The following is a 16,667-nucleotide window of genomic DNA, read 5'->3' as shown; positions in this document are numbered from 1 at the left end:
AATAATTTTTTACATAGATAAGTATTTTAATATTAAAATTAAAATAAGAAAATTATGAAAAACAATTATTACTAATAGCGGTTAAAGATAAACATGCGTTGATTATTTTCAATAACTGACATGAATGTATCTTGATGAATATCGAGCTCGAGGATACTTTCGATTGTACATACGTCATTGATGATTCAATGTGAATGACAAAAAAAAAACATGATTATTCCACTTTTGACAAGATACATTTTTCGAGACAACAAATGCAAAGCTTACGCGGATCGATCATAAATGTATCATCGCGTCGGAATAAAAATACTGCTGAATTTTTTACGATGACTGAGCATATTTAATTGTATTATTTTTTAAGAGGCTTCTATTTTATTTTAAAGATCAGAGAGAGTTATACAATATTAACGGTAACTTGAACACATTATTACATATTAATTAATAATTATATCACGTTTTTGACATCGACAGATGTTTTACTTGTTATTATAAATTATTTTTTGTTTATTCGTAATCTCTAATAATTTATTATTCATGTCCATCAAAGTCATCACATCTTGTAAATTGTGAAACATTTTTCAAAATGTTATATTTTGCAGATTTTTTTTTTGCATAAAGCGAACGATGTTTATTTTTTTTTTAACAGCAGTATTTGATATTATTGTTTATATTTATTATTGTACATACTTATTAGAGACAAGATTAATGAGATGTTATGGTTTTAGATTACAATGAAATATATATACAAAAACATCATATCTTAATTGCTGCAATAATCAATATTTTTTACAGTGATGTAAGAGATCGCCGATAAAATACAGAATATCTCTCTGCAGACCTACATTTTATTTGTACAGTAACCTCGTCTGCTCTCGCTAAAAGCAGGACACGCATTAAAGTCACCATGAGCGGCAGGTGTTGTCTGAGGATATTAAAATTACGTCACAGGCGTCAGGATGTATATATAAAGATCAATCGTGTCCATATCTGTCCACTGAGAAATTCCACCATCATTCAAATTTTCAACCACATAGGACCCTACTAAAATGTTTCTAAAGATCTTTATCTTTAACGAAGCAAGAGAGTATGTATATTGAAAATTATTGAATTGAATCTTATATACAGCGTACATTAACAATTCTTTTTTTACTTCATTTTATTAATACGTTTCATAATAGCTTCATTAATAGTTTATTAATAGCATATATAATTTTATAGATATCCATCTCGTTTGCAAGTGTGAAAATAATTCTTATCCATAAAAAATTTTACGATTGAATTTATTCATGCAAATGTTATACAATCGCACATTTAGTGAAAGAAAAACTGTGGAAAGAGAATATATATATATTTGCTCCAAAAACTAGTTCCATTGGACAATATTTTCTACAATAACTCTGAAAAGTCTAGGATAATAGCTATATAGCGTAATAGCTTTTGGATTATCGTCAAGTATCTCTGGACTTTCCAAATTACAATTCCTAGATACGAAGATCTCTTTCAGAAATAAGAGGACGGCGTATGAAGCCGATGTATTAACGGTAAAGATGTGACCGGGGCGCGCACGGTGGAGACAGTGGGGGCGGAAGGGAAACCTGCACTGCCCGGTTTCTTGCAACCATGATTGGTAGTGGCCGTCAGTGCTTGCTTAACCGTTGCGCCGTTAAGCAAACGCGCCTCCGCTCGGTTCGTCTGATTTTTTCGGCTCGCGTCCTCCTCTCTGCGTGTTTTCATCTCGCATCGCCCGAAGACGGGTAAACAACGACAAGGTTTGTGGATAACGCGATCGTCCGATTCTTCGGGATCTTCGTTGGACGATTTCCATCTCATCTCTTACCTGGGTGAGTCATCGAGAGAGTCACGAATTTATTTCGCGCGATGACGCGCGACCTTCCTGTCATTTTTCGCCAGAGGAATCTTTTCGGAACAATGTTACCGATTATGAGACGTAATAACGCAGACATTCGGGATCGCTCTCGACGATGCCGGGATTTGATTTGTGCTGTCGTTCCATCGCGGTTGCCCTGGATCCCGCACGGTGAAAGTCGTGCCAAAGTCGTAGCGACGAATCGCGATACTTTCGGCAGCCAGCAATTTGCAGATCTAATTATATAGGTGAATTTAATCGGCGAGATTTTGTACGACAGGTTGCAGCTAAAATTCATGTTATTAGTTTTACCTATCATGTTATATGTTCCCAAATTTCGGAAGTAAATATATGTGTGAAAACGGAGCAGCTCACGATGAATATGTACTTTCATGTTGAGGATTTCGCTCCATTATCGTATACAGGGTGTCCCACTTCCCGCGCATTATGTTTCAACGACAGATTCTTTGATCAATGCATAAGGTCGATTCTTCCTAGTGAAAATTTCGAAAGAGATCATTATTATTACAACTTTCCAATTCACCATTTCAATCTTTGAAACTAGGCCTCGAGTTTAAAATTATAATAAACTTTACCTTTGTGAATTTTCAGCTGGAAAATATAATATTATTATTCATTTGATTATTTTTCTTAAGTTTTGTTAGTGAAAAATCGTATAATATATTGCTTATAACTTTGAAATTTTTATTATATAACTCAATGTTTTTGCTAACAAAAAATCGTCGTTAAAAAAATAATGCGCGACAAATAGAACACCCTACTTGAATAATAGCATGTCTATTTAACATATTTTAAATTTCCAGAAATGATAGTAACTATAATTTTTAATACTTATATTCAATAAAAATATAACATTGCATGTAAAAATCTTTTCTTAAATATTGCCAGAACATCTAAACAAATTTTATTTTATATTAAAATATTTTAATAAATATTTTGTCGCACTCTCTTATTATTATATTATTTTATTAATACTTTTATGAAGAATAACTTGATAAAAAACTGAATAATTATCAATATTTTCATATACATGTTTTAAAAATGTAATTTATTTTAATGATCTGCACATAGATATGTTTTCACATACATATAATAATTTCCGCATTCTTAATATTTGCTACGTGATTAGAACTGTAGCAAAGTAGAATTATAATAGTTGTTTGTTTGAAAAAAAGCACTCTGCAAAAGTTTCACATCTGCAATTGAATCCTCCTAATATTACGAATCTCAGCGTTAATACGATCTCATTCGCTCAGAATATTTAACATTGCATAGGTATTCATATTTCTTAAAAAAAAAGAAAAAAATGATCTAACAAATTAAGAATAAGCAAAATTTTTTTTAAACTTTTCTCTTTTTCAATTAAACGTATTTAATTTAAACGAGTAATATTTTAATTTATATCTCGAAAGAGGATAATAAATGATCAAACTATAACAAATTTATGATAAGCAATGAAATCTAATTAAAGCTGTAAAATTAAAACTAAAAGTTTAGTAAAAATTTTTTTCTTTATAAATTTAAATTTAATTTAAAAATTTATAATTGATAAAAATTTACAATATACATTTTATAAATTTGATTTACTATCTCATACTATGTTGTATATAAGACAGTTTTATTAAGTCTACAAATAGTGTAAGCAATTAGAGTCACAAAATCAATAAAGTCTAGCACAGAGTTTATCAATAGTTCATATGATTATTAAGAAATAGATGAATAACGAGTTGTCTTCGTTTTACTATGAAAGAGAATGTTGTTACATTCTCGTGTAAAATATATCATTCGAATACAATTTAGAAGCAATTTTTTTTTTATAATTTATAAGCATGTAACGTTTGTTTTAAAACTTCAAAGTGCACTGCATTATTATTATATTCTCTTTTCGCGATAAAACAAACTTCTAAAATATAATGCAGAAATTTTACTAATATTTTGCGTTTGCAAGATAAAGATATAGAAATATAAAAAATAATTTTAAACGTATCCGTTTAATAATTTTAATGTAGACAGATTTTGTATTCTTATTTTATTCTATGAACGTAATTATTTTATTTTTTTGCGAAATATATTAGATAGAGCAAAGTACTTTGCAAACCTGTTTTATCGAATAAAAATGGCTTCGTTAAGTTATTATGTAATACACGGATGTAACAAAAATTTCCATATATATATATTTTGTTGGAATTATCCAGTTTCTCATTTCACGTCACGATCTGAGCTATTTGTACAAATACCGCGGAAAATACTATTTCCAGTTCCATTATTAAGTGTCTTGTTTTCTCTCAAAGCAAATTATCTTACAAATCTCACGGATTGTTCAAAATTAATGATGATGGCTATCGCAATAAATTCCCGGAAAACCCAGTAAGGAAATGTGATTTCGCAAAAGGAGGGAAATTACACGACAACATAATTATCTCGACACTTGTATACTGCAGTGAGTGCCATTGTGTCACTTACGTACATACATAATTGCATCTAATTACTCTCGATGTTTGGTATATAACATTCTTGAGTTTTATTTACGATGTTCATTTGCGTCATGTTCTCGAGTTATCACTTCTGTAATATGTATGTTCGAAGAAAAATGTTGTGATTGATTGACACTATTTTATATTATGAAATCTCGCAACTTTCGACGCGCATATTTATGGAAAAAAATCGTACATTATTTTACAATTTGTTAATATTTCATATCCTATTACTCTCTCGAGAGAACATTTTCTTAATTTTATTTTTAATCAGTAAGAAAAGTTTTAGGAATTAATTATTATATATAAATAACAGATTTTTCGCGCATATTGATGTTATACACATAAAATATTTTTTGTGAATTTATTTTTAACTTTTTTATTAATCGAGTAATTATACATTTATTTCCTTTAAGCGGATACACTTCAATTATAACTGATGACTACTTTAATTGAAATTTTTTTATCGTAGATCTCTCCTCTTTGGAACATGGAATATGCGTGGCTGGGCATTCTAGTGCTCTCGGGAATAATCTCAAATGTAGCCACAGAATCGTAAGTATATATCTATAGATATTTTTACAATATATATATATATATATATATATATATATATATATATATACATTACAAATATTCATTATGATTATGAGATGTGATATCTCATATAAATAATTGTATTACAATTTGTGAAAATAAGATACATTATCATTCATTGTCAGATAAATTTTCATACATTCAACAGCTAGTTTACTACTCATGTCTCAACGATAATAATATAATAATAATAATAATAATATAATAGCATCAATGAGAAAGCACTCTTTTTTAAATAATAATTAGTTACGTTGTATCCCGAATTTTGTCCCAGATTACAGAATTTAATAATTAGTTTTGACATCGCTTTGTATAATATATTTTTATTAAAAAATTCTTGTTTTCCTCTAGATACTACACGATTATTGCTCCGAAAGTGGTACGGCCTGATTCAGAGTATCATGTAGCGGCAAGTGTTACTGGCGTATCAATACCATCAACGATATACGTCGAATTAATTGGAGAACTCGATGCAGGAAGGACATTCAACATATCTCAAACAGTAGTCGTCGAGCCTTACTCCACTAAAATTTTACGATTGGATGTACGTATTGCGAGGGAGCACTTTTATATAAAAGATTCATTTATTTATTAAAAAGTAAATGTGAAAGAAATTTTTTTAGTACAATAAAAAAAAAAAGATACAGTAGCAGACAAATATAAGATAGTAATATATTTTGAAAAAGGTGCTTAATAACGAAATTAATGTTGTTTATTCTATTTATGTTCTGTCAGATCGGCGAGATCACGCCGGGAAAATACAAACTTACAGCGCGCGGCTTGTCAGGTATCGATTTTCACAAGTCGAAAGACATCGAATATGTGCACAAAAGTTACTCCGTTTTCATCCAGACCGATCGGGCGATTTATAAACCCGGGCACAAAGTTATGTTTCGCTGTATAATATTGGATTCGAGGTTGAGGCCAAGTATTATGAGACCGACGGATGTGTATATCATTGTGAGTAATGAGTTTAGTGCTCTCATAAAAATCATGTGTGTCCGTACAGTGACCGACAAAAATAGTTTTATTTTGTCACTCTTATAAATATATGATCTTTATGAAATAGAGTATTAAATTAAAAAATTGAATTTTTTTAAATTAAAAACATTTAAGAAATAAATAAATTTTTAGTTACGATAAATTTGTAATATTTTTTTATCTTTATGAAACAAATCAATCTTAAAAATAAGATGTCTTTTTATTTTTGCCAGTCACTATATAAATATCATAATGTTTTTTGACAAGACACAGTATAGTGATTCGTTTAGGTTATACATAGCGTAAAGGAGACATATATAGAATTTTTGAGATATTAAGAAAAAAAATTGTTACAGGACGGCGATGGGAATCGTATCAAACAATGGAATCGACCGCAAATCGCCCATGGGATCTTTAGCAGTGAATTGGAGCTATCGCAATCACCAGTATTGGGAAACTGGAAAATTGTTGCCAATGTGGGCGATCAGACGTTCGAAAAGGAATTTGAAGTCGCGGAATATGTTCTACCCAACTTTGAGGTGACAATTGATGCACCGAAACATGTGCAATTCAAGGAATCAAAAGTTGCGGTGACTGTTCACGCAAAGTAAGCGATCCTTTTCTAGCAAAGTAAGCGATTCATAGGAGAAACTTACAAATTGATAAACTATACAAACTATGTCTTTTTAATCGTTCCTTGTTGATTAATAAAGATACAATTCAATTTCGTGTGTCCGACATTTTTCCAGCCGTAGATAGACTTTGAAGATATACTGTCTCATGAGATATTAATCAACTCAGAGATAATTTGACTTGATTCTACTTAAATTGTGTACACGATGACTTACATTATAATATTTGTACGAAAAATTTGATCAAAGATATTCATTTGTAAGTGCACCTAATTTAGGTATACCTATGGAAAGCCGGTAAAAGGCGAGGCTACGATAACAGCATACGCAGACATCTTTTCTGGTGTCATTCAACCGATATTCGTACAACCCGTAAGAAAAGTCTTACCTATCGACGGAAAAGTTACAGTTGATTTTGACATTTTGTCTGAATTAAGGTAATATTGCACATATATCAAATACAGCCTAAAAATATTATAGCATTTAAAAAATTATTGCTCAGAATAAAAAATCGAATCAAATTTTTACTTGATTTTTTACAAACTTTTCTGTCATAGTGTTCTAAAATGTGTTACGTAGATTTTCCATAGCAGATATTCTTATATATAAATATATATATATATATATTTATATTTATTTATTTATATTATTTATATATATATTTTCTAGATTAACTGACGAATATGAAAGACCTCTTATGATTGATGTGGTGGTGGAGGAAGCATTAACCGCTAGGAGACAAAATACCTCGATGCAAATAACACTACATAGACACAAATATACAATAGAATTAATAAAAACGTCGGAATACTTCAAACCGGGATTAAAATATACTGCTTTCGTAAGCATGTCTTATTGTGGTATTTTTAATCGGCGTAAATGCTCAAGTTTAAACGCAAATTTTTTTATTCGTACGCACTATTATTTTGCAGCTTAAGTTAACAAATCATGACGGATCGCCAGTACAAGACACCAAGAACGATGTCTTGATAGCGTATGGATATACGTACGATCGAGCGAAATATTTTAATATTACAAAAATGTTAGATAAGAACGGCATGGTACAATTAGATTTATATCCACCCAAAGCGAAAGATAATATCACTTTTCCTCTTAACATAGAGGTAAGACTATTAATCTCGAGTCCTCTTTTTCTCTATCTTTACATTATCTTACAATCTAATTGTTTATGTATTTATATATGCAGGCACAGTATCTAAATCTTCACGAATGGTTTCCTGCGACCAATCAAGCCACGTCCGTAAGCAACGAATACATTCAAGCAGTCTTAAAAACGGAAAAGCCAATGGTATACGATATATATTTTAAATTTTTTTTCGGCGACAATTCTCGTCTTACGATATCTTGTATTTTTATAAGGTGAACAATTATATCGAGATTGAAGTAAATTCTACCGCTCCGCTGAAATACGTAAGTTACGAGATACTCGGTCGCGGTGACATTCTAGACGCGGGATCGATCTACGTGCAAGACAAGTACACGACATCCTTCAAGTAAGTTATATAGGAAAATATTTAAATCTTAAATTTTTCTTTCGAGTCATTCAAAATACATTTTTAAACTAATTTCCAGAATTTATGATTATTAATAATTTTGGAATAGAAAGTTTTTATTTTAAAGATCTAAATCGCACAATTTTTATTTGAATCTTTAGTTAAAAATTTGTTAACTTACTGTTAGAATCAATCAATGTCGATATTATTTTACGTAAAACAAAAACACTTTCCAGATTTTTGGCAACATACGTCATGGCACCTACCGCGCATATAATTGTATATTACGTGCGAACGGACGGAGAAGTAATAGCAGATTCATTGGACGTTGAACTCACGGGAGTACTTCAAAATTTCGTAAGTCATCGTAAAATTATTCTTAAAATGCTTATGTATATTAAGCTATATTAGAGAATGAGATATAGATAACGGTATAAAATTTTGTGATGTAGGTCGATCTTAAAGTAACACCTGGCGAAGTCATGCCTGGGGAAAGTGTGAATCTTGTGATAACTTCGAAACCAAATTCTTTCATTGGATTGTTAGGCGTCGATCAGAGATCTCTTCTGCTGAAATCTGGAAACGACATCTCTTACGTACGTAAAATGTAACACTGTAATATTTTAATTAATTAATTAAATAAAAAAGTATTGTAATTAATTAAATAAATTTCACGCATTTTTCTCTCTCTTTCTCTAACGAACTAATTCACTGATTGCATTGCAGGAACAAGTGTATAAGGAGTTACAATCTTATGACAGGGCGAAAGCATCACCGTACACAAATTCGTTTTTCGACCGTCCTCTCTGGAGTCCTGGCTCAGGAACGGCAGATGACGTGTTTCAAGTAAAATACATTATTATTTTTTAAAATATTTATCTATCATTATTGTTTGATGCTATCCGAATTAAGATAACAATATTTTTATCAGAAAACTGGTGTAGTAATCCTGACAAACGGATACGTTCACGAGAACTTCCCTGTTCGTAAGTATTACAAGCATAAGCACTAGTAAAATACGAAATATATTTTGAATTTATTTTATCCAGTAAAATACTAATGCAACGCGCACATTCTTCAGTATACACATATATCTCTAAATGGACTATAGAATATATACGGCATATATATAAAGTAACTAATTATATGAAAACGATTTTCTTATTTGTAATATAGCATGAGAATAACATTATATTTTCGATTTATTTTTCTTAATTATTATACAATTTGTTTTTTCTTCAGTCTCGTGCACAGATATAACATAGATATATTTTTTAACCGAGCTTATATGTGTGTAGTATACTACAGAGCTAATTTTGATGAAGCGTTTTATGCATCCGCTGCGGGATTCTCAGGCCCAGCTGCATTACCGCCCGAGAAGGTCAAAGTTCGCAAGAATTTCCCTGAAACTTGGCTTTGGCAAACGCTTGACGCTGGGTAATACCAATGACATAATAAATTATTGTGCATAAGAAATCCTTTCCTATATTTCTATATAAATTGAGTAAGCGATTAATTATATTTAGTTGGACAGTTTCTCTTACATCGATTTCTATCGTAGATATTTCTTTAATGTCTTATATGTCTAATGTGTCTCTAATTATCTCATTATATTTTAATCTGTGGTGATTCTCTCTCGTCTTGAAAATTTAACATCACACTCTGCACACTCATATATACTTTCATCAGAAAATATTAATTTCTAAAATGCATACAATATGAAATAATGCAGGAAAACTAAAACGCTTCGCTCATTGAAATTGCATATTGAATTTGTTGCGGTAGGAAATGGCATTGGATAACTCATGGTGATGGGTAAAAAATTTAATTATTCAGGGTCTTTCACATAACCGCGATATTAATTTGCACGGATTTGGGAACACTCTCTGTGAATATGTATATATATTATTTAAATAATTTAAATTATATGTTTAATATTTCCAATACTTGAATTTTATATATATAAAGTATCGTTTAGTATATTTTATTTTAAATTTATTATCTATCTTGAATATAATTGAAAATTAGATTTGATTCTCTATCTATCGCCAATCGTATGATTCTAATGGATAAATATTCTCTTCTAATCATTTTTTTTGCATAATAAATATCAATGACAGAATAAAGTTTGCTTGCACTTTACGATAGTTTACTCACCGTTCTTAAATACGGTAGTGTGTGTAATAAGAGTCTTTAATTTATTAAAATTGAAAAGAATGCAAAACTTTCAGTAATAGATGCGAGTTCAAAGACTCTAAACGATATAACAAATGCAGAACTGGTAGAATGAGATATCTATATCATTTATCTTACAGAATTATGCCTTGTACAAATCTATAATTTTACCTTTAGTTGTTGAAAATTTAATTTTTCATTCATTAGAGTTATTCCAAGTGAACTATTTTCATTCATGTTCTGAAATTCTTTTTATTTTTTCATTTTCACAAACATTGGCATATGCACTCAAGAATAATTGAATTCGCAGAATTGGATGATCTTTTCAATTTTTATGATATATAATCAATTTTATCAAATTTGAAACACTTTTCTATCGAATCGCATGATATGGAATAACCCGTTAAGTGTCTCTGTAATGATATTGAAAATAATGTTCCAGAACTGTCACTATTTCATTAAAATCATAAATCCGAGTTAGAAGAACGTCAGTTTGTGTTATAATATCAGGATTTTTATCAGGATACTTTTTGATTAATAAGACCTATAAAACGTCGAGAAATTAACTTTTCATGTATAAAAGTAAAGTTTAAAATTTTTTTTCATTTGTTACTATAGAAGAAAACAAATTTACTTTATTCTTTAATTAAGAAAGAATTGATTTGTTAAAAATTAAATCATTATTTCTGTAGCCAAAAAAAATGATGGCAGTTCTGTGACATTGTATGTGAAGGTGAAAAAGGTAAATTCTTGACGCTATCAAGATAGCTATGTATTGACCGTATTTGAGTACATTTACCTTAATCCGATTCAGGCTCGGGACCGGTGTAATACAATACGCAGAATTGGATTGCAGGACCGGAGATTCTCAAGGGTAGAGTAACGGGCTCGCCTCATGGGGTGTCCACGCTTCGACCAGATCTTGGTCCACCTGTCACGCACAGATTAGCGACCAGACCGCCGCTGGCAGGTCCTTACGCGTTCTCTCGCATCCCATACCCTGTCTGGAATAAGCCCCGTGTATTCCTAATGCATGACATCTTAAACACCTGGCTTTTTGCAAACTTCTCTTCAGGGTATTTATCTCGTATACTTTTTTAGTGTTTTATGCACGCCTATGTATATGAATTTATATACAGGATGTAATGTGTGTGTGTGTGTGTGAAAACAGACGCGCTAGTGTAGCTTTACATACGTGTTTAGCATTAATTCATAATAAACGCGAAATAGATTTTACTAAAAGAACAGTCCATACAAACTTTTGAAAAAATCAGAAACTATGTATCAAAGAAAAAAATACTTCAATTTAATAATCACATTATTTTGGTCCTATGAAAAATTACTTGCAACTAATCCAAAATCTTTTCGCGAATTTTATTATATTGTATTTTGTGATTTGATAACAATGACGAATTAACGGTAAATCGAGATAGGTATTTTATATTATTAATTATTATCGATTATAATTTCTCAATTATATAACTCACAAAAATACATGCTTATTCCGGAGTATACATTTGCATATATTTGGGCTTTTATTCCCTTGTTTTATGTAAAGAACTTGCTAAAAGTGGGCAAGTATTTTAATATTTTTAACATCCTGCATATATGTATATCACTCTGCAAATAACGTACTGTATATGGTACAGTTATCGCTACATGAAAGTTGATTAAGGTAAAGGTGTGATCTTATATCTCCTTAAGAATGTAATTTGTAAATGTTATATATACATAGCTTCCCCTACATCATGCGTATATCAGGTATTACAATAAAAAAAACGATGTCTTGTGTCATATCATTCATAAAAGAGCAATCGATTCTTGTTTGAACACAATGTTCTCTATTTACATAGAACATGTATCTGTACGTTCATAAAGGTGAAGGATACAAATTTAAGAATTTATAACACGATTCTTTTTCTTCATTTTACATCACTTGCTTGTATCGTACATATTGTTGCTTTATTTGAAAAACGCGACAATGCAATTTCTCTTTTATCACTATCTGAAAAATTTATCAGAGATGAGAATCAGTGTGCAGTGTTTATTGTATGTACATTATTAGTTGCATATTTTATTTATTACCGTTTACATGCTCCATTAACTATAGTTTATTTATTATCTGAGAACTGTAAGATATATACTTGATTGAACTAAAAATTTCGCCTCGATTATGAAAGAATTAATTATATACATATATATATATATATATACTTTTGTAGATATCAAGGGAAAACTGAACTACGACGAAATGTACCAGATTCCATCACATCATGGGTGCTGACTGCATTCTCCATGAATGATGCGTACGGATTGGGTCTTATAGAGGAACCCAGAAAGGTTGTTACTTATGCACATCTATGCAATTTGTGTCTCCGAGATTGAATTAATCACATAATCTGCATGCATAGAAAAATAGCTTATAAAAAATATGTTATAGCAAAAAAAAATTATTAAAAAAAAGAAATAAAAAACGGATGTCGTCATAATTATAAGATTATTTTGTATATAAAAATATTGTTTATTGTCTGTATATAGCTGAAAGTCTTCAGACAATTCTTCATATCTATGGCTTTGCCGTACTCAGTAATTCGGGGAGAAATCGTAGGAATACAGATTGTAGTGTTCAATTATATGGATAAAGATCTGACAGCTGAGGTTTTGCTACATAATGGAGGACAATTTGACTATGCGGAAGTTTCTAACGAAGTTCACGATGTACCGAGTAAGTGCACGCATGAGATAATAATATAATAATCTATTCGTCAGTTTTATAGTTGAACCATGATAAATTTATATGAGTGAGTTGTCATATTTGTTTTTATGTTTTTTCAGAATTGGAGTTGTATCGTAAGAAGAAGGTGGACGTGAAAGCTAATTCCGGCTCGAGTGTATCATTCATGATTATTCCAAGGGATGTAGGATACATGAATATAAAGGCGGAAGCTCGCAGCGTTTTGGCTGGCGATATTGTCGAACAAAAATTACTCGTCAAAGTAATTACATTTATTTCAATATTATTTTTTACTCGCCCGCGATTACTCACGACGATACATTAATATAAACATCATTAATTATGCTTCAAGGCTGAGGGAGAAACACAATACAAAAACGAAGCAGTATTCCTAGATTTGAGAAATGTGGACAACGCAGGTGCAAACATTACCATCGATATACCTAATAATGCAGTTTTGGATTCCGAAAACATACAAATTTCTGCAGTCGGTAATAATGCTTTATACATTATTTAAATTAAAAATTAAATCAATGTCTCGCCGCTCTCCTTCTCTCTTCAATTTTTTCTAGAATTTTTAATCTGTATCCAAAAACATAAACTTGACAGCGCGACATATACAATATTTATGATTTATGATATATTTATATTGTACAATTTATTTTGTAAAAAATTTCTTTTGAGAAAAAATATGTTTAACTGTATTATTCATTTAGGTGATATCTTGGGCCCCAGTATCCCGAACTTGGCAAACTTATTAAGAATGCCATTTGGTTGCGGCGAGCAGAATATGTTGAATTTCGTACCGAATATCGTCATTTTAAATTATCTCAAGGTATTAAAATAATCTTTTCTGTTATATATGATACATATACACAAATATGTAATTTAAAAAAATTTCTTTTTCACACAGAATACAAACCAATTAACGCAAGCTGTGCAGAGCAAAGCGTTAAAATATCTGGACACTGGCTATCAGCAGGAATTAACTTACAGACATACCGATGGCTCTTTCAGCGCGTTCGGTATGTCGGATCCTAGCGGGAGTACATGGTACGCGCGTGATAAGATTATTGGCATTATGTTTAACAATTTGTATCTATCTATATACGTCGGGAATTTAAATCTTAAGAATTAAGATATAAATCACTTCACACACATACACATAAAATTTACATATAATTTGTTTACCAGGCTTACAGCCTTCGTAGTGAAATCTTTCAAGCAAGCGGCGGAATACATAACAGTCGAAGACAGAATCATAAATGAGGCCTTAGAATGGTTATCGAATAATCAAGCACCAAACGGCTCCTTCCCCGAAGTGGGAAAGGTCAGCCATCGTGATATGCAGGGTGGAGCTGCAAAGGGACTCGCTCTAACAGCGTACACGCTCGTCGCTTTCCTTGAAAACGAGGTGAGTGAGATAATTATATATACAGTATCGCTTTCTCTTTTTAATACTATTGTTGTATCTAAAGTAGAAATTGTATTTTTCGTGATTATTAAAATTAAATTAAATGTCAATGCAGAATTCTGTAGCAAAATATCGTAACACAATCAACAAAGCCGTCGACTACATCGTTCGTAACTTGGAAGGATTAAATGACACGTATGCGTTGAGCTTGTGTGCCTACGCTTTGAATTTGGCGAAGCATCCGTACGAGACGTCCGCGTTTAATTTCCTGGAATCAATGGCTACGACAAAACAGGGTATCAAATGGTGGAGCAAACCTATTCCGAAAGACGACAAAAATCCGCACTACTCTTTACCGCGTTCTGTCGACGTCGAAATGACGTCTTACGCTTTGCTCTCATATCTCAGACGTAATCTGGTCGCTGATGCGATTCCCGTCATGAAATGGCTTGTCAAACAAAGAAACACAGAAGGTGGCTTTGCCTCGACACAAGTAAGCATAATTATTCAAAGTGCGTGAATGCAAAATGTTATTATCTATAGTATATATAGTATATGTTAGGAGGCTAAACTAAAATTCGTATTTGTGAAATAATCTAGGACACCGTGATTGGACTTCAAGCATTAGCAAAACTTGCTGAGAAGTTGTCAAAAGACGCGGGCTCGGTTCGAATCTCATTTAAATACGGAAAAGACGGCCAAGGCAACATAAACATAAATAGCGACAATTCTATGGTACTCCAGAAACATGTAGTAAGTTGAAACAAATTACGTTTTCTTACTACACAATAAATGAATGGATTATAACACGTTTGCGTTTTTTTACAGTTACCCGCGAAAACGCGGTTCGTCAATATAACAGCATCCGGTAAAGGTTTCGTCCTGGTGCAAGTCTCCTATCAATATAATTTGAACGTAACTGGAGCATGGCCATTATTTACGTTGGATCCTCAAGTGGATAAAAACTCAAATCCCAATTATTTACAACTCTCTATATGCTCGGGGTATGTCTGACTTGATGTCTCACAAATTTATCAATTTTATTACTGTGAAAAAAAGATATCAGCATTTTTTTAGTACTCATAATATTCTAATTGTTATGTTTATGCAAAGAAAAAAAATTAATTTTAAATATATTTTTGACTTCCACAAGAAATATAAACATGCAGAAAATAATTAAATATAATTATATTTAATTGAAAAATATAAAGGTAGACTAACAAAAATATTTATTTCCCTGTTTCTCTCTTGCATGATTCTATTCGAAAATTATTATCAAATTTTTCATTGTCAGATTTGTTCCAACCAAAGAAGCAAACGAGAGTAATATGGCCGTTATGGAAGTAAGCCTACCTTCCGGCTTCACTGTTGACAGAGATTCTCTACCAAGTCTAGAAGTATCATCGCATGTAAAACGTGTAGAAACTAAACATGGTGACACAATGGTGGTTTTATATTTCGATAAGGTAAAACCTATATCGCAATTTATCAACTAGTTGCCATAAATTATTTCAATAGTTTGCAAAAGAAATGCTAAGAAATATATTATTATGTGTGTATGTAAAATCTGAGAAGAAAATTATTTATTTTTTCACAGATGGTCAAGGAAGAGTATTGTCCTACTGTATCCGCGTTTAGGACGCATAAAGTAGCTAAACAGAAACCAGTTCCCGTTTCTATATACGATTATTATGATTCATGTAAGTATATGATTAATTTGACTGATGTGATTAATTAAAAAAATATTCGAATAATACTCTAATATAAGAATAATATATAAGAAATACAAAAAAGTAGAGATTATAAAAAATATATTTCTATTTTTTCATGCAGCGAGAAGAGCAAGAGTATTTTATGAAGCTAGAAAAACAACTTTATGTGATCTATGCGAAGATGAAGATTGTGAAGATATATGTGTTTCAAAACCTGGGAAACGGAAAGATAATGCTACAGTATCTGCTGCATCTCATATTTATACTTGTGTATATTTACAACTCACGTTCTTCTCGTTTTATTTACTGCTTCATAAGTATTTGTAATTATATTGTTATTGAGAATAATTATTTTACTATACACCTTAAATCTCTAACTAATTAACGTGAAGGAGCTGCATAAGTTGCGACCAAAGTACTTGTTATACAGAATATAAAGTATTATAGTCCATTTTTTATGGAATATCCAAATCAAACTAACGTAAGATTAAGATAATTACTTGATAATATTATGTTTATAATAAAACCTAATAATGTTTCTTGTTA

General features: G+C 31.0%; 1 protein-coding gene across 4 annotated transcripts; it reads left to right on the top strand.

Moving 5' to 3' along the window:
- Nucleotides 1-1,635: 1,635 nt before the first annotated feature.
- LOC140663237 (thioester-containing protein 1 allele R1) lies at nucleotides 1,636-16,667 on the top strand. 4 transcript variants are annotated; one of them, XM_072887253.1, is made up of 28 exons: nucleotides 1,636-1,841; nucleotides 4,835-4,917; nucleotides 5,311-5,503; nucleotides 5,695-5,919; nucleotides 6,297-6,547; nucleotides 6,851-7,009; nucleotides 7,242-7,413; nucleotides 7,505-7,696; nucleotides 7,780-7,881; nucleotides 7,953-8,086; nucleotides 8,323-8,443; nucleotides 8,539-8,682; nucleotides 8,813-8,932; nucleotides 9,018-9,072; nucleotides 11,118-11,337; nucleotides 12,484-12,601; nucleotides 12,800-12,986; nucleotides 13,097-13,257; nucleotides 13,348-13,486; nucleotides 13,712-13,830; nucleotides 13,909-14,048; nucleotides 14,190-14,409; nucleotides 14,525-14,902; nucleotides 15,010-15,162; nucleotides 15,238-15,413; nucleotides 15,704-15,875; nucleotides 16,007-16,109; nucleotides 16,243-16,667. In XM_072887253.1, exons 2-28 carry the CDS (start codon nucleotides 4,853-4,855, stop codon nucleotides 16,446-16,448), a joined length of 4,425 nt encoding a protein of 1,474 aa, XP_072743354.1. In that variant the 5' UTR covers nucleotides 1,636-1,841; nucleotides 4,835-4,852; the 3' UTR covers nucleotides 16,449-16,667. The 4 variants fall into 4 exon arrangements, with proteins under 4 accessions (XP_072743354.1, XP_072743358.1, XP_072743357.1 ...); XM_072887257.1 differs by lacking the exon at nucleotides 11,118-11,337 and adding an exon at nucleotides 9,412-9,523; XM_072887256.1 differs by lacking the exon at nucleotides 11,118-11,337 and adding an exon at nucleotides 9,385-9,523.

The sequence above is a fragment of the Anoplolepis gracilipes genome, chromosome 2 (assembly GCF_047496725.1).
Source record: "Anoplolepis gracilipes chromosome 2, ASM4749672v1, whole genome shotgun sequence".
NCBI classification, from domain to species: Eukaryota; Metazoa; Arthropoda; class Insecta; order Hymenoptera; family Formicidae; genus Anoplolepis; species Anoplolepis gracilipes.
The sequence above is the reverse complement of the archived record's forward strand: the minus strand, read 5'-3'. Positions and strand labels throughout refer to the sequence as shown.

Excerpts from the sequence above, each read along its gene's own strand:
- LOC140663237 (XM_072887253.1), top strand. The coding sequence starts at position 4,853 with ATGGAATATGCGTGGCTGGGCATTCTAGTGCTCTCGGGAATAATCTCA. Across the intron at positions 13,258-13,347 it reads AACAAAAATTACTCGTCAAA|GCTGAGGGAGAAACACAATA; the intron begins GTAATTACATTT and ends TTATGCTTCAAG. Across the intron at positions 13,831-13,908 it reads TCATTTTAAATTATCTCAAG|AATACAAACCAATTAACGCA; the intron begins GTATTAAAATAA and ends TTTTTCACACAG.